Consider the following 19,870-nt stretch of genomic DNA (forward strand, 5'->3'; position numbering starts at 1 on the left):
TATTAGAGCATGGCCATTGCTAAGGTATATATTTAAATAATATGTTTATAAGATTCATGTTATTTAAGTATGTATGTAAATAGTGTGTTTATAAGATTCACATTATTTAATTATGATTGTTATGTTATTTAAATAATGTATAATAGTTTGCCATTATTTAAATTAGATAGATTATAGTTTATGTGACATGGTTTGACCGAGAAGATAATGGTTAAATACTTGACTGTTTGGTCTATATGGTAGATAGGGGGCCATTTAGTAGTGGGTACGATTTTACTTAACCCAGCCCTCCGCCATTTAGTCCAATAGCTCGAGTTTATTTGCCAAAATTAGACTCGGGCTAATCATTATTATGTGATTTAGCCTAGAACCTAGTCATTAGTGACTAGTGATATGATTAAGTTTATGTTTTGCTATCTGCCTAAATATGTGCATGTGCATTTTAATTAAGTTTTATTTTTATTTATGTGACTACCTGACACACATTTCCTTACTGAGTTTAGTAGCTCACCCTTATTAAATTACCATGTGCAGACCAAAGTAACTAAAAGTCTAGAATGCCGGTGGCGAGTGGAACTTTGGACGCTTGTGTGTGTGAACTCGCTGAGGGCCATATAACTGCGGGCGGTCTAGGGCACTCTGTTTATTTATTTACGTTATTAAACTTATGTCGCAATTATTTTAGTTATTAATTATTATGTTTTTTTTTTACGAAAACTGGCCAGTTGTGAACATTTTCAAGTATTAAATAAAAATGCGACATTACGATTTTCCGCGTTTAACGCTTGTAAATAAAATTAATATTTTTATAAAAGTACAGGCGTTACATCGTCCCCCTATGGATGGTTATTCGTTGAACACTTTTAACACCGTAAGATTTCATTTGATAAGTGTTTTGTGAGTTTTCGTCTCTATTAGACTCTCCCCTACGGTGACTACTTAGAGATAAACTCATAAAACATGAAACAATGGTGGAAGCTCATAAAATGAGAATAACCTTGACTCTCGCCTACCGGGACAACGTTAGATTCTCATTTTGATTGAATAAAAGGTTGCTAAAATGTTTAATTTTAGATGAGCTGACTACTCTATTCAACTAATGTTATCTTTGATTCTCGCCTACTAAGACACTGTATTTCATTATGTTGGAAACCTTGGAAAATAAACTATGTTAGATTTAGTATTTTTATAACATATGTGATTATTTGTTATTTTCTGAACTTGTGTATGAATTTTGAACCAAAACCTTACTTCTGTTTTATTGATGTGTTGTAGTGCCAATAACCATCTTCCCATTCCACTCCTAGTTAATATCTTAGCAATTGAACTTGAAGTTATAAACTCCTTGTCAGAGTAATACTTCACATATGCTCATGATGGACTTTAAATTCCAGAAAGCAGGTAAGCTGGGAATTGTTCACTCTGAAGAGAAAATAGTTCATAACTCCATAAATCCTACTACTTCAAGCTTAGTTGAGAAGATAAGAGAAAGTGATTCCACTTCCTCAAGTTATACTTCACAACAAATTGTACAATCAAGAACAACAAATCACAAACGAATAAGCAGTAATGCTTTAGTCTTCGAATCATGTGTGTTAGAGAATGATAAATCCATTTGGATTCTTGATTCTGGGTCTACAAACCATGTAAGTTGTTCATTACAATTGCTTGAGAATTGGAATCATTTGAAATCCGGAGAGTTGAAACTTAAAGGTGGTAATGGCGAAATGGTTTCGGTTAGAGCTAGAGGAAAAGCCAAACTCAAGTTTCAAAACAGAATTTTGGAATTAGACAATGTCTTATACATTCCAAATTTCAGTAGAAACTTGGTTTCTGTTTCATGCTTACAATTGCAATAATACAAATTAGATTTTTCGAGTTCTGGTTCTACCATTTCTCGAAATGACATTCAAATTTGTGTTGCATCCATGGAACAGGGGCTTTATGTTCTTAGACCAGAAACACCATTTGCCCTACATAACGAACTTTTTAAAGTAGCTAAACTTAGAAACCACAAAAAGCAAAAGATCGATGATGAGAATGAAACATATCTATGGCATTTACGTTTAGGTCATATAGGCTTTGATAGACTCAATAGGCTAACCAAGGACAGTCCATTGAAAAATGTCGTCTTAAGTGAATTGCCAGTATGCGAGTCCTGCCTGGAAGGAAAAATGACTAAACGTTCTTTCTCTGCAAAGGGAGAGCGTGCCAAACAACCCCTAGGGTTAGTGCATTCTGATGTTTGTGGACCTTTGAATGTAAAAGCTCGAGGTGGTTATGAGTATTTTGTCACTTTCATTGACGATTACTCTAGATATGGACATATTTACCTTATGCATAAGAAATCTGAAACATTTGCAAAGTTTCAGGAATTTCATGCATTGGCTCAAAACCAATTAGGTAAATCATTAAAGATCTTGCGAACTGATAGGGGTGGAGAATATATGGATATGCAGTTCAAAGATCATTTAATTGAACTTGGAATTGAATCCCAATTAACCGTCCCTAGCACTCCACAGCAAAATGGAGTTGTAGAAAGACGGAATCGCACGCTTTTGGAAATGGTTAGGTCCATGCTTAGTTTTTCAACTCTACCTACGTCCTTCTGGGGATATGCAATTCAGATGGCAACTGACATTTTAAATGTTGTTCCATCTAAATCAATCCCTAAGACACCCTTAGAACTATGGATTGGTCGTACACCTAGTTTACGCCATTACAGAATCTGGGGGTGCCCTGCTCATGTCTTAAGAAAGAAAGACGGCAAACTTGAGTCACGAACTGAAGTTTGCATGTTTGTCGGAAATTCTAAAGAGACTAGGGGTGGACTATTTTGTAGTCGCAAGGATGATAAAGTGTTTGTTTCTACAAACGCAACTTTCCTTGAAGATGACTATATTAAGAATTTCAAATCACAAAGTAAAGTAGTGTTGGAGGAAATGCTTTCAGATATAAGTCCTTCCAATGTTCCGTCCTCTTCCACTCGTGAAGAGGACAATCCCACTCCCTCAGTCGAACCAACTGAGAGAACTACTGCTAAAGTTTCTGTTCAGAAGATCACCGCTCCTCGTCGTAGTGGGAGGGTTTCAACAAAACCAGCTCGTTATGGCTTGGATGGTGAAATCAATATGGTCTTTGGTGACGGTATTGAAGACGATCCATTAACCTATAAACAGGCAATGGCTAGTCCGCAACGGAAACGATGGTCGGTCGGCATGGATTCCATGAAAAAGAACAAAGTCTGGGAATATGTAGACGCACCTGACGACTATCATCCGATAGGATGCAAGTGGGTTTACAAGAAGAAAAGAGGAGCTGGAGGCGAAGTCGAAACTTTTAAAGCTAGACTTGTAGCCAAGGGTTATACCCAAAGAGAAGGCATGGACTATGAGGAAACTTTTAGTCCTATTTCCATGCTCAAATCCATCCAAATTCTTCTCTCCATAGCTGCTGCTTTCGATTATGAAATCTGGCAAATGGATGTCAAGACTGCCTTCCTTAATGGGGTACTTGAAGAAACCATCTATATGGAGCAACCAGAAGGCTATGTTCTTCCAGGGCAGGAAGAGAAAGTTTGCAAACTAAATAGGTCTATCTATGGACTTAAGCAAGCTTCACTACTACAAAAACACCCTTTAGAGGCAGTTTTTAAGCCCTTTAGGCGTCGGTTTTCGCGAAATTCGCTACCGACGCCTATCAGGGCGACGCTAAAGGGTTTATATGAACCGACGCCATATATACCCCTATGGCGTCGGTTATTAGCTAGGAACCGACGCCATAGGGGTATATATGGCGTCGGTTCCTAGCTAATAACCGACGCCATATATGGCGTAGGAACCGACGCCAAAAGTGAGCAGATTTCAGTTTTTTTCATTTTTTTTAATTTAATTATATAATTTTAATTTTATATTTATTAATTTATATATTATTATATTTAATTTAAATTACATATTTATTTAAATTTTAAATTACATATTTATTTAATTTAATTATATATTAATTACATTTTAAATTAAATATTAATTAAATTTGGGTAAAAACATAATTTGATTTCATAAAAATAATTAAATATTACACAAACATGTAAAATTAGTTAAAAATATTAATAAGTTAATAAATCTAATTACAAGTTAATCTATAAAAATTACATAATGAAGAAAAATTCTTCGACCTTTGAACCTCAATCGTCACCGTGAATCACCGCCATCAATTGTTCGATCCACTTTCGCTGTAGTGGTAAAATTTCTGTTTTTGGATCGTATTGCTTCTTACCCCCAAACTGTTAAAAAAATTAAAAATTTATATTAGTTTATGTATATGTATATTATATATTTGTTATTATAAAATTTATATACTATGATCAATAATTAAAACTTACAGCTTTTTGATCTTCTATGTAACGGTTGGGGTTGGCACGTGCGACGATGTCAGTGATATATTTCAAAACATAAAAACCGCATTCTTGGCTTTTAGGTTGTCTTGGACAGTGTGCTTGTGAAATTCCTTGCCACGGGCCAAGATACTGATGTGCGTCCCCTATATACATGAATGCCCTGTTTGGGAAAATTATATTAGCATTTCAATTCGTTAGTTAATTTAAATTCGTTACATAAGAAGTCATTAAATAATTACCTTCCGATCATTTGTTCTATTTCTTCGGGAATTGGGCGGCCTTTTAGAGGGTTTAAATGGATAATTTTCCTTGGCGCAACCACCACTAGCGTCCAATGCATCCTAGAAAATTATATTGGAATATAAGTAAGATAGTATAAAAATAATTTGAAGACATAATATAGAAATGAACAATTAGCACTAAAGAATTTAATAAAGTTTACCCGATATTCCAAGGAATAAAGAACATTTGGTGGTTGCTGTTCATTAATGATAACCAATTAGCCAATCGTCTTGCCGCATCGTCAAAAGACTGACTCTGTTCTTCATCGCTGATCCCATGCACTGTGAGAAGCTGCGGGTCGTAAAACTTGAAAATTTTTCTCGTACCGTTGATGCTCTCCCATATGTGCCTCGCCAAAAAAAGTGTTAGTGCCTTATAATAATTTAACTATAATTTGATATAAGGTTAATTAGATTAAAGAAGAGTATACATCATTCCAAACAAGATTCCCCGGTTGCCGATGTAGTTACACGTAGCAACTGCGTCGCAAATCCTCTCCGCATAAAATGATCTGGGTACGCGGTGCAATGAATCCTCGGGGGACAGAAATTGTGATTATATCACGTTTATCTTTGAGCCTTAGGAATTCATGAATCATCCATTTTAGCGAATTAGGGATCAACGCCATCTTCTCTTCCGTGAACAACTCATCTTCCCGTGCACCACGGCTTTGTGGAGAAAGCATCGGAGCTTTCCCCTTTGACGCATCACGTCTTGAGGGCGGTTGAGCGAGTGGACCCTAAACAAAACAACATAATATATATATATATCAAATTTTATCTAAATTCTACCGAAATTTCGGCAGCATAACGGTTGTAATTGAATGACCCCAAAAATTTTGAACATGGCTGTATAACGACAAATAACACATATATAACAGTAGTTTGTTCATCCATCCCACCGCAGCACATATATTCGCAGAACCTACTTCACTACGGATGAATATTGAAGATATTCAAACTCCACTAATCATTAATAATTAATTTCGAGTTGAGAAGTTACCTCGGTTGTTAAAATTAAGTGTTTAGGCCAAGGAAGGAACATCTGGTACACGTCCCTAACATATCTGAACTCTTCAATTGGGACTGGGATTTCAGCGTCCTCTTGCAGGATTTCCGAAACCATGATCCGAGCATGTGAATCATCGTAATCCCTGGCGGTGAACTTTGATCTTACCCACATGCTCGTACAAATACCCTCGGGCCACAATATTGTCGATGTTGTCGAGCGAGAGATGTACTTGCTGATTAAGGGCCGCATGGTCATCAAAATTGTATAGGATACCTTGGTCGTTGAGGGAAATGAACTCCTCAGCATAAATTTGTGGTTGTACCTCATCCTGAGGAGAGTATGGTTGTGGAACATACGCCTCACCAGCCACCTCTCCTTCTTCCTCTTGTTCGGCAGCGTTCCTCTGCTGCTTAAGGGATTGGACTTCGGCTTTTAATTGTTCAATCTCCTTCGCTTGCCGAGCCACAACATCGGTACACTTCCCTTTTCTTCCCGCCGAACAGTTGAGATGCCCTGGTCAGGAACCTACAAATCATAAAATGCAAAGTAGCAACGATTTCATTTGTGTAACTAAATAAATAACATTTGAAGTAATAGCATACCCGGCAGCCACGACACGTCCGGGATGCTGCGGTGTCCCGAGCGCCTGCGTGAGGATATCGTTTTGGCCCTGGACCTGAATTTGTCCCTGACTAAGCTTCTCCTCTAATTGAGCCTAATGCACGCATATATTCAAGCAATTAGTATATGAATTATATACACTAACTCATGAGTAGAACTCAATTAAGGATTAATATATACTTACTATCTTCTCGGCAATTTCCTTGTCGTAATCAGTGACAAGTTTTCTACTCTTGGTGTGAGATTTAATCCAAACACGGTGGCGGGGAGGATCTGCAACTTCGAGGTCCTTTTTCTACATAACGTTATAACAATGAAATGAGTACCAATTAAATTGTATAGCACATTATAGCACATTAAATTTTTAGTATTACTTACCACAGCTTCCCGTACGTTCTCCATTCCACTCCGACCACTTCGATGTCTGGATTGAATTTTTGAGGAACGTTCACGTTGCACCTTACTCAATTCCTACAATGCCAAAAAAATACATTAGATACATGTACTTGTATTTAAGAGTTTATCTTAGTGTTAATATAATTAGCGTACCAGAAATTCAGGAGTTAGTCTACTTTCAACAAATTTGCACCAATCAGCAGCGTCGATCTCCGGGTGCTTTTCAGGGACTTGTGCCAGTCGTCCCAGATCATAGACCTGAACCCCGTTCTCATACAATTCTATTAAATCGTCAATCAATGGTTCCAAATATACATCGATATTATGTCCAGGTTGTTGCGGGCCTGATATCATTAAAGAAAGCATGTTAAATTTCCTCTTCATCACTAACCAGGGAGGAAGATTGTACATAACTAGGAAGACAGGCCATGAACTATGACGACTACTTAGAGATCTATGTGGATTTACTCCATCCGCGTACGTACCGAGACGAATGTGTCTTGGTTCAGATTTGAATTCAGGGTTTATGTAGTTCACTTTTTTCCAAGCTTGGGAATCTGCAGGATGTCTAAGTTTTCCATCTTTCACTCTCTTGGTCTCATGCCAAATCAAATTTTCAGAATGTTCTGCACTACGATATAATCGTTTCAGTCGCGGAATCAAAGGCATGTACCACATCACTTTTTGGGGGATAAGTTTCCTATTCTCCTTACTCTTGTTTACTTTATGGCGGGATAAACCGCAAGTCGGGCAATAATTCATGTCTGCATATTCCTTACGATATAAAATGCAATCGTTCGGACATGCATGAATTTTTTCATACTTCAATCCTATAGAATTTAACGTTTTTTTCACTTCATAAGTAGATTCCGGAAAGCAGTTGGCAAATGGTAAGATATCTTTAAAAGCAGCTAAAAATTGAGTAAAACATTTATCGCTCACTCCATTTTCTGCTTTTATGTTGTAAAACTTTACCATTGTTGGTAATCTTAGTTTTTTACAACCATCGAACAGAGGTTTATCAGCATCACTAAGAAAATTATCGAATTTCTCAGGATCATTAAGAAATTCCTCCTGTGCTTCGTTAAGCAAGTCCAATGGATAATCATCGAAATCATTACCCTCGATATCATCTACCCCCCGCTTTCCTAATGGATATGGATCATTAGGTAAATGTTCGCCATGGTAATACCAATTAGTATAACTTCTATTGAAACCTCGTAAATACACATGGTCCTTAATCATTGTAATATTCCCTTTAGATACATTACAACAATCTACACACGGACAATGAATACGATCGTGATTTGTAGAATTCTTTAAGGCAAACTCTAAAAATGCATCGAACCCTACTTGAAATCGCAGTGTGTCTCTCTCCTCACGCATCCATGATTTATCCATAACAAAAATCCTATCCAAAAAAATTCAGTATTTAGTAACTACTTATAGCTAGTTACTAATTACACAATGTAACTAACTAAGTTTCTCACAATTTATTCATATTAATTTATAAATTACTTAAATTCTCGTTTTAGATTAGTTCATATTATTAGGTTGTTTTGTTGATTAGAATGTTATTAAAATGTTAAATATTTTTAATAAATAAAATTGAGGGGAAAAATTTTTGGTAAAGCAATAAAGGTATTAACTAATATTTTTCCCTTTTAATTAACTTTTGCTCTTTATTTTCTTTGAAAAATAAAAATCCACATTGAACCTCTCAAATGAAAGAAAAAAAAAATAAAAAAAGAAGGATTTTATATGTTTATTTTGTTAATTTATTTAGTAACTAATTATATCTAGTTACTAATTACACAATGTAACTAACTAAGTCTCTCACACAATTTATTCATATTAATCTAAAAATTACTCAAATTTTCGTTTTACATTAGTTCATGTTATTAGGTTGTTTAGTTGATTATAATGTTGGTAAAATTAAAAAGTTTTCATAAATGTGAATATTATTATTTTTTATGTGACCTAACTTCTTATTACTATGTTATAATTAACTATATTATGAATGGTTTTAGTAAGATTTATCCTAATTCTACCGAAATTTCGGCAGCATAACTACCGTAATTGGACGTTCCCAAAAATTTTACAAGTGCCTAAAATAACAAACAAAACAGATAAACAATACAAAATTAATCCACCCATCCGACCGCAGTACATGTATTCGCAGAACCTACTTCACTACGGATGAATATTTAAGATATTCAAACTCAACTAACATGCATTGATAATTAATTATATATTAAGAAAAAGTTAGTAAAAGTATATACCTATAATTGCAAGCCCAAATACGCTACACACAAAATTATGCCGAACCCCTATAATATAAAGAAATACAACGAAATTACAAAATTAATTATTTCATAACTTATAACTAGTTATAAAAAATTGTAACAAGTTACTTAGTTACTAAATTATACATACATATATATAATCAATTATATCTCACACTATTATCTCAAAAAAATAAAATTATATCACACACTAATTCCATTTTAAAATTTTTATTTCTAAACTAATGAAATCCCTCCAATGTCATTTTATTCACAATAAATATATATTGCAAAAAATATATAAAATACAATTACAAAATTTATTTTCATAAAAAATATACACACACTATATACACACACACAATATATACACACATTATATACAAATATTCAATAAAATATACAAATACATATATATACTATACATTGTGGTATAAATTATTACCTAATAACCGCAATCCGACGACCACCGTAAAAAATCCCGACACTATACACATAAAACACAATAATATTACTAATAAAATAAAAAAACTCAAATAATAATTTACAAAAACAAAAAATAAAACAATATACATAATACAATAAGAATAGAAGCAATATTTATACCTTAAACGAGGTTGAGATTGAACAATTTCTCAACAAAAATGGGTGGCCGGATTTCACACCCAAAATTTACTATTTGGGTTCGGATGACACTTTTAGAGGCTAAAAAATCAGAACTTTTTAGGTGTATGTTATTAAGTATCGAAAATGGAGGATTTTAAAAAAAAAATGGGCTGAAATGGTTGAGAAATGAGGGAGATAGGGTGGGGAGAAGGTGGTGGAGGCGAGGGTTTTGGCTGAGAAAATGGGGTCTCTGGTTTTTCTGGGTTGCTGAGTGAAGTGGGGAGGAAGAAGGAAGGTCGAGCAAAGGGATATACTCTGATCGACCCTATGGCGTCGGTTCCTTCATAGGAACCGACGGCATAGGGTACACGTGTCAGGTTTTCGTGTACCCTATGCCGTCGGTTCCTATGAAGGAACCGACGGCATAGGGTATTTCAGAAAAAAAAAATAAAAATTAATTTCCAACCGCCTCTAAATGGTATAATGCAATTTTATACCTACGGTTTTTATCAAAAAACCGCCTCTAAATGTCAATTTCGAACATAGCGGGTATTTTCACACCCTTTAGCTTCCCTTTTTATAAATGGGGTTGAAAAAACTGCCTCTAAAGGCTAACATTGTAGTAGTGCTTCTCGCTCATGGAACAAAAGGTTTGATGAAATCATCAAGACCTACGGCTTTCTTCAAAATGAAGATGAACCTTGTGTTTACCAACTCAAGGAAGACCAAGTAGTAGTATTCTTGGTCCTTTATGTTGATGACATTTTGATTATTGGAAACAATATCAAGAAAATGACTCACATCAAGGAATGGCTCAACACTCAATTCGATATGAAAGATTTAGGTGAAGCAGCCTATGTTCTTGGTATTCAGATTATCAGAAACCGGAAGAACAGATCTCTTGCTCTCTCTCAAACAACCTACATTGACAAAGTTTTAGAGAGATTCTCCATGAACAACACCAATGGGGCAAACATGCCTTCTAGATATGGTATTCGTCTATCTAAGGAACAGTCTCCTACTGATCCTCAAGAGATAGAGGACATGGCGAAAATTCCCTATGCTTCTGCAGTTGGAAGTCTAATGTATGCAATGTTATGCACTAGACCTGACATGCAATGTTATGCAGTGGGAATCGTGAGCAGGTATCAGTCTAATCCAGGACAGGAACATTGGAATGCAGTTAAGTATATTCTGAAATACTTAAAGAGTACAAGGAATCTTGTGTTAGTCTACAAGGGTGGTGCTTTAAATCCCATATGCTACACTGATTCAGATTTCCAGGCAAGTCTTGAAGACAGGAAATCTACATCTGGGATGGTATTTACTCTTGGCGGTGGAGCAGTGGTTTGGAGAAGTGCAAAACAAACCGCAATATCGGACTCGACTATGGAAGCTGAATACATAGCTGCAGCTGAAGATGCTAAAGAACTTGTCTGGCTAAGAAAGTTCTTCACCAGCATCGGTGTCGTACCTGAAATGGAAAAGCCTCTGGTCCTACTTTGTGATAATAATGGAGCGATAACTAACAGTAAGGAACCTCGAAGCCACAAGAGAAGCAAACACATTGAAAGGAAGTATCATATTATCAGAGAATACGTGGCAAGAGGGGATGTACTAGTTGAGAAAGTGGACAGAGAGGACAACCTAGCTGATCCATTCACCAAAGTCTTGGCCGTGACTGCATTTGAAAAGCACCGTCAGAATTTAGGATTAATTGATATGTACTGATTAGTTTTATATTACTGCAAGTGGGAGTTTGTTGGGTTTTATGCCCTAAATAAAACTCCATTTCAATGTAATCTATTTTATTCAACATCATGAAGAAACAGAAGTATTTTTCATTCATTTGTGTATGTTTTGGTTCAACTTATCAATTGCTTGTCTATTTGATTTATAAATTCATCTGAAATCCTTTTCACATACTTGATCCTGTTTATTGTGTTGTCAACACTTTGGAAAGTAAACATGACTATGTGAATAAAGTTTCCTAGATTTATCAGACACAGGGTTTTACTGATATGATAATCTACAACAAGAGTTTACTTGCATTTGAAGAATGGAGTATGCATCGGAAGGGACCGATATTGAACTTTGACTTAGATTTATTAAACTTACTGTAAAATCTATTCAAGTCAATATCGCCTAGTTGATCCTAGATCAAATGATCTTAATCCTGTTATGATTAGGCTCAATCTCAGGAGGCTATTCGTGTTCTTTGATTTGTTAGTTAAGCCTACTTTTAGGTCAGGGTGATACGTACATTTTGGGAACACGGTAGTGCAATTGAGTGGGAGCACTAACATAAACATAGAATCTATAGCTTCTATCTGGCGAATAGTAAGCAAAGGATGATCTCCTTCGAGCTTGACCAAACGAAAATAAATGGTGGAGTACTCATTTCACATAAGCTGAAATATCATTTATACGGGGTAAGGTGTTTTAAGGATAAAATACATAGTAGGGTGTAACGGTAATCTAATCCCTTTACAGTGTAGATCATTCATATAGAGGATCATTGATCAAATTAGGATTATAACAATGGATAACTAATGATGTGTCTATATGGTGGAACATATAGAGCATTCTATATACTGAGAGTGCAATTCTAAGTTCTATGCATGGATTCAATGAAGAATTAATAAGTCAGTGAATTTAGGTAATAAATTCTTGATCTGCTTATTGGAAGCTCGGTTATATAGACCCATGGTCCCCCCACTAGTTGAGATAATATTGCTTGTAAGACTCATGTAATTGGTTTTGATTAATCAATTATAATTCTCAAATTAGACTATGTCTATTTGTGAATTTTTCACTAAGTAAGGGCGAAATTGTAAAGAAAGAGTTTTAGGGACATATTTGTTAATTATGATACTTTGTATGGTTCAATTAATAAATATGATAAATGACAATATTATTTAATAATTATTTATAGTTATTAAATAGTTAGAATTGGCATTTATATGGTTGAATTAGAAAATTGGCGTTTTTGAGAAAATCAGATGCAAAAGTGATAAAACTGCAAAATTGTAAAAAGTGAGGCCCAAATCCATACTGCCATGGCCGACCACTTTTATAGGAATTATCCTCTGATATTTTCATTATTTTAATGCCAAATAATTCAAATCTAACCCTAGTGGAATGCTATAAATAGATAGTGAAAGCTTCAGGAAAATTATACTTTTCATTCAGAAAAACCTGAGCATCTCTCTCTACCTTGGCCGACCACTTCCTCTCTCTCTCTTCTTCCTTAAGATTTCGAAACACTTAGTGATTAGAGTAGTGCCCACACACAGCAAGTGATACCTCAATCATAGTGAGGAAGATCGTGAAGAAAGACTTTCAGCAAGAAGGAGTTTCAGCACCAAAGAATCAGAGAAAGAGATCCAGGTTCAGATCTTGATAATACTCTGCGACAGAAAGGATACAAGGGTTAGAGATCTGAACGGAAGGAGTCATATTATTCCGCTGCACCCAATGTAAGGTTTACTAAACTTTATATGTGTTTATTTCATCGTTTTAGAAAGTTCATATTTAGGGTGTTAATCAACATACTTGTGAGTAGATCTAAGATCCTGGTAAAATAATTTCCAATAGGGGCTGCCTCCATTGACAACTGGAATGATGAAATACCTACTGAAATTAAAAAAGTATTGAGTGAGGCCAAAGAAAACTTTGAAATGCCAACAAGACTTCCACCATTTCGAGGCCACGAGCATTCTATTGTCTTACGAGAAGGTACATCGCCAATAAGTGTTCGTCCATACCAGTATCCACAAGCCCACAAGGATGTCATTGAACAATTGGTGAAGAAGATGTTAGCTACAGGCATTGCTCAGTCGAGCGTCAGCCCGTTCTCTATACTGGTGTTGTTAGTTCGCAAAAAGGATGAGAGTTGGCAGTTTTGTATGGACTACCGTGCCTTGAACTGTGAGACAGTACCCAATAAGTTTCCAATTCCTGTTATTGATGAGCTATTAGATGAAATCCATGGAGCCACTATCTTTTCGAAGCTCGATTTGAAATCGGGAGATCACCAAATCAGAGTGAAGCCTTCCGAGGTGCCTAAGATGGCTTTTCGGACTCATGATGCACATTATGAGTTTCTAGAAATGCCATTTGGTCTTACTAACACCCCGACCACCTTCCAATAGGACTGAACATTTTGAGCGGGATTGACCCGAACCCGAACCGGTGAACTCGCAATTTTTTTTTTAAAAAAAATATTCGTGCGGGTTGGATTTTTATGGGTACCGGGCTTCGGGTTGAACCCGCCATCCCGCAATTTAAATATATTATATATATTTTTATTTTTATTTTATTACAGTTTATATATATATATTAAATTATTAATTAAAAAAAAACAAAACCTAAAAGATAACACTCACCACCAAATTATTATATATAGTTTTTGTGAGTTTTTGGGTTTGAATTTGATTCTCATTATTCTGTTTATGTGTCAATACTCAACAGTTGTTGGCAGAAACTACAAAATTAAACCACCAAATTATATCTTACCTACATATATAAATGCCTATCTAACCCTTTTTGTTGTGCATTTAACTTCTGTTATGTTTTTAACAGAACATACTTATAAAATTGTTAACTTTAACGGAATCAATTATTATTAAAGGTAATATCAGAACAGTCGTATCCATTCACTTTTTTTATAAAAAACTTAAAATTACATCCATTAGCTTTGAATAGACACCTCACTAGAACGTACCGTATGATCTACACAACTATTCACTAAAAATAAGTGATAGTTAAAAACAAAATAAAATCACCTTTGTATATTACATTTGGCAATTGATATATTTTTTCTAATTGAGCCGTTTGCCCAAGGAAAGAATTCATGTAGATTAATGATTGAAAGGAAAAAGGAGAAAATAATTTTGTGGCGCCATCGTTGCGACTCTAGCGGGAGACGATTGGCCAGATCTTCCACGACCAGTCGGAGAAGTTTTAGAGAGATCTTGGCATCAGCAGCGCCGCCACTGAAAATGAAATACCCTTCATGAAGAAAACAAGGATGAGGAAGAGCCGCGGTGGGCCGACATTGAAAGGCTTCTGACTTATGACCGTCTTCGTAAAGGGATGCTTAAACAGTTCTTGACATTGGTTGAAGTTCGATATGTGAGGTTATGTATTGAAAAAGATGTGTATTTTGTGAGCAAAGATAAGGTAATGGCATTGTGTATATTATATACACAATATAGGTACCCTGGGATAGTCTCTATATACCTTATACAGAACTACATATATACTATGTATTTGGGTTAGTTGGTGACTTTGTTTTGATGATGACAAAGTACCATGAAATTGGTTGGACTAGCTCCATCAAATAATAACAATAATAAAAAAAAGACAGATACTTATCTTGTTTTTCTATTTGTTGCCCTTTGCATTGACCCTTATGCAATCAATATTTATCAATGCTTCTCACAATTTATACTATTCTTAGCTATAATTGTAACACCCTAACTAATTTAGGCGTATTACGTGATTTTTAAACGTACTGTGCAGCTCGTTGCTAATCAACGAGGTTTATGGAAAAACGTGATTAATTAAAATTTTGCTTTTTCATTAACTTATAAACCATTTTGCAAAAAGTCACGGGATCCCGATTTATAAAATATTTACAAACGTTTTCACTGTTCAACTTTTACATCAAAACACAGTCGTCTAACGACAATTACAAAATCTCAGCCGTGCTGTCCCGAGGATCGTACGCTCCAGGCCTAACCGCCCCGACATGTACAATCCCATAAGCTCGCTCACGGTCCATCAGCAACTGCCTTGCCTTTACCTACACATGCAAATAAACTGTGAGTCGACAGACTCAGTAAGAAAAGCATAATAATATCATACATAAAGCCCGACCGCCGTGTCCAACACGATGCGAGTCCCGCTTGCCATGTCCAACATGGTGCGAGCACTACCGCCATGTCCAACATGGTACCGAGTTTTGAACGTTCGGGGGACGGTACTATTGACACGAACAACCTGATCGGTCGAACCGGTCATACTCATTTCTTGGTCATACTCCGGCTGTCTGCAGACGTGTTACTATATCCTCACGATCGGTCGAGCCGGTCATACTCATTCTTGGTCATACTCCGGCTGTCTGGACGGGATACGTCAATAGCACGGAACCACCAACCAAGTGTCGGCTGATCGGTCAAACCGGTCATACTCATTCTTGGTCATACTCCGGCACTGTACCAGACGTGACGGGGTTGGATGGTTCGAAGCCTAATACATATCTAATGTAATCTAACGGGCTTCCTACATGCACGCTAAACATGTAATCTACATATGCATACCGTTATACTAATCTTACACGGATTCCGATTTCGGGTGTGCTTCAACCCGACCGGAATCGAAGCTGAACGGCGGATTACTGGCTCCTAAACCATAAAAACCACAACGCTATAAGTGACACGCTAAATCACTTCCCGGGGACTAAAACTCGAAACTAAAAGTTTCCCTATCGATAAAAAGCATGGCAATACCCCTAAAAACCCAAAAACGAGGAAAACTAGGGTTCTGAAAAATCCCCCATCCGAAGTCGGTTGCCCAACCGAATTAGGTTCTGGGAAAATCTGAACCCCCATCCGGAATTCCGGATGCTCAACCGGAATTCCGGTTCCTCGCAGGCAGCAACCAAAAATTCCCAAATCTTGACCATTTCGAACCCAAATGGTCCCAAACTTTCCAGACCTCCTACAAAGGTCCCAAATGACCATTCCAAGGCCTCAAACCTACCCAGAAACCTCACAAGCAAATTTCACCATTGAAGACCAAGCTTTGAGTTCAAGAACTCAAACTTGGTTAAACCCACTAGCATGCACCCTAGCCTAGTTAATTCTACTTAACTAAGCATTAAAACACCTCTGCAAACTAACAATAACATCCAGCAAATATACAGAAACAAAACATGGCATTTTCTCACAAAAATCATCAATTTTCACATATAAATTAAAAGCTTGAACAACCTAGCTACTCATGCTTCAAATAACTCATTTATCATCAAAAATCATGCTTGAATCCATAAACTAACAACAAAATTACAGCAGCAAGAACACTTCACAATCACATGCATTTTCAACACTTTTCATCATTTTTTTTTCCAAGAAATTTAAAGAGAAATGAACAAGGAAGCACATACCACAACAAGGGATCACAATTAGGATGAATTAGCTTTGAGAATTGAAGGAAAAACCCAGCTTTGCACCCCAAAGTTCCCAGCCGAAAGTGAAGAGGAAAGAGAGAGAGTTTTCTTTGAAAATATTTCTATTTTTTCTAAGTGTTGAGAAATGAGGGAAATTAAAAGAAACTTGTCATATAACTAAACTTATTTCAGCCAACTCAACATAACCAAATAATATTTAATTTCCATTTACAAAAATCACATAAGACAAAATATTAATGGGGCAAAAAGACCATTTTGCCCCTCCACCATAAAATCACATAATTCATACTAAAGGGGTATTTTTGGGACATTCTAAATTCCCGGCCATTCCCGACATTCCCAATGTCTAAAACCCGTCCCCAAAATACTAACATACTAAGTTGTGATCTCTACTGAGCCAAACGCCGCGTTCCAAAATACCGGACACCGGAAATGCGAAATATAAAAACTGCTAATAACATACTCATGCATATCTGAATTCCATAAATAAATTATTTAAATAGCTATAAATAATTTCCTGATTAACATAAATAACTGCTAATTTCCAAATTAACTAAGCGGGCTTTACAACTATCCCCCCCTTAAAAGGATTTCGTCCCCGAAATCTAACCTGAATAACTCTGGATATTGAGCTCGCATATCTGACTCAAGCTCCCAGGTGGCTTCTTCCACCTTACTGTTTCTCCAGAGAACCTTGACCAACGCTATGGTCTTATTCCGAAGGACTTTATCCTTTCTATCCAGGATCTGCACTGGCTGTTCCTCATAGGACATATCCGCGAAAGTGAAGGCTCTCATAACTGATTATATGAGAGGGGTCTGAAACGTATTTTCTCAACATTGAGACATGAAATACGTTGTGCACGCTCGATAAAGGCGGAGGCAATGCTAACCGATATGCCACTTGACCTATCTTCTCGAGAATCTCGAAAGGTCCTGTAAATCTAGGGCATAACTTGCCTCTTTTCCCGAAACGTTTAATCCCCTTCATCGGAGATACTCGTAAAAACACATGGTCCCCTACTCGGAACTCAACATCTCGACGTTTCGGATCTGCGTAACTCTTCTGTCTGCTCTGGGAGGCAAGCATTCTAGCTTTAATCTTCTCTATTGCCTCATTGGTCCGCTGAACTGACTCCGGACCTAGATATTTCCTCTCCCCTGTCTCATCCCAGTGGATAGGGGATCTGCACTTCCTACCGTACAACAGTTCATAGGGTGCCATTCCTATTGTACTCTGATAACTGTTGTTGTACGAAAACTCTATTAATGGTAGGTATTTATTCCATGAACCCTCAAAGTCCATAACACAGGCTCTCAGCATATCCTCCAATATCTGAATTGTCCTTTCGGGTGACCATCCGTCCGAGGATGAAATCTTTGTCTTGAATTTTAGCTTCGTACCCATTGCCCGTTGCAAACTTTGCCAAAATTTGGAGGTGAATTTCGGATCCCTGTCCGAAACAATAGACTTCGGTACCCCGTGAAGTCTCACTATCTCCCTAACATATAACTCTGCCAACTGATCCACTGTAAACGTCGTTCTGACCGGCAGAAAATGAGCAGATTTCGTAAATCGGTCCACCACTACCCAGATGGAATCATACATACCCGTGGTCCTAGGTAATCCGACCACAAAATCCATAGAAATATCCTCCCATTTCCATTCTGGTAGGGTTAGAGGCTGCAACAACCCTGCTGGTCTCTGATGTTCAGCCTTGATCTGCTGACACGTGAGGCATCTCGAAACGAATTCTACCAAATTCTTCTTCATACCGCTCCACCAGAAGTACGGTTTCAAATCTTGGTACATCTTGGTGGTGCCGGGATGTAGAGAATATGGAGTAGAATGAGCCTCCTCAAAGATCTCGTTCCTCAAAGTCCACACTGTTCGGGACGCAAACCCTGGCTTTATACAAAAGCATCCCATTATACGACACGAAAAGTCCTTGGCTTGACCAGCCAATACCTCATCTCGGATCTTCACTAACTCCGGATCTGTCGTCTGAGCAACCTTTATTCTTTCTAACAGATCAGATTGCAGCGTTAAGTTGTGAAGCTGACCTACCACAAACTCAATGCGGACACGACCATATCCTCTCGCTGGGCGAGGTGAGATCCGAACCATGCTAGCCACCGCCCGGGACCCTTCGCTCGGGGCATCGGCCACTACATTGGCTTTCCCGGGATGATAGAGGATCTCGCAATCATAATCCTTCACTAACTCCAACCAACGCCTCTGTCTCATGTTCAAATCTTTCTGAGTAAAGAAATACTTGAGACTCTTATGGTCGGTGTAGATCTCGCACTTCTCACCATACAAGTAATGCCGCCAAATCTTCAGTGCAAAAACCACTGCGGCCAATTCTAAATCATGAGTCGGGTATCGCTGTTCATAATCCTTTAACTGACGGGAGGCGTAAGCGATAACCCGATCGGCTTGCATCAATACGCACCCCAAACCCCTGTTTGGATGCGTCACAATAGACCACGAACTTCTCCTCGTCCGAAGGCAAAGCTAGTACGGAGCGGTAATCAACCTCTCGTTTCGGCTCACGAAAACTAGCTTCGCATTTATCCGACCGGATAAATCGGCCGATTCTTCTTCGTAAGCTCGGTTAGGGGCATAGAAATTTTGGAGAACCCCTCCACGAACCTACGGTAGTACCCGGCTAATCCCAAAAGCTTCGATCTCACATCCTTGTCTTCGGTCTCGGCCAATCCCACGACGGATTCAATCTTCCCGGGATCCACCTTGATCCCATCTTTACTCACTATGTGCCCTAGGAAGGACACACGAGACAACCGTAACTCACATTTCTTGAACTTGGCGTAGAGTCTATGTTCTCGAAGTCGTTGCGGTACCATCTCGGAGATGTAACTCATGCTCCTCTTCTGACTGAGAGTACACGAGGATGTCGTCGATAAACACAATTACACAGATATCGAGGAAATCCTTGAATACTCTATTCATCAGGTCCATGAATGCTGCAGGAGCGTTGGTTAGTCCGAATGACATAACCAGGAACTCGTAGTGTCCATATCTAGTGCGGAAAGCCGTCTTTGGAATGTCCTCCT

General features: G+C 37.4%; 2 protein-coding genes across 2 annotated transcripts in view; both read right to left on the reverse strand.

Annotated features, from left to right (window-relative positions):
• LOC133035779 (E3 ubiquitin-protein ligase RDUF2-like) overlaps positions 1–19,870 on the reverse strand; it is a 100,680-nt gene that overhangs the window by 69,134 nt on the left and 11,676 nt on the right. The gene's annotated exons all lie outside the window — the stretch shown is intronic.
• On the reverse strand, positions 5,145–5,860 carry LOC133036125 (uncharacterized). Its single transcript, XM_061112618.1, has 2 exons — positions 5,681–5,860; positions 5,145–5,417 (listed from the first exon to the last, which is right to left on the reverse strand). The coding sequence occupies exons 1-2, from the start codon at positions 5,858–5,860 to the stop codon at positions 5,145–5,147; spliced, it is 453 nt and encodes a 150-aa protein (XP_060968601.1).

The sequence above is a fragment of the Cannabis sativa genome, chromosome 3 (assembly GCF_029168945.1).
Source record: "Cannabis sativa cultivar Pink pepper isolate KNU-18-1 chromosome 3, ASM2916894v1, whole genome shotgun sequence".
NCBI lineage: Eukaryota > Viridiplantae > Streptophyta > Magnoliopsida > Rosales > Cannabaceae > Cannabis > Cannabis sativa.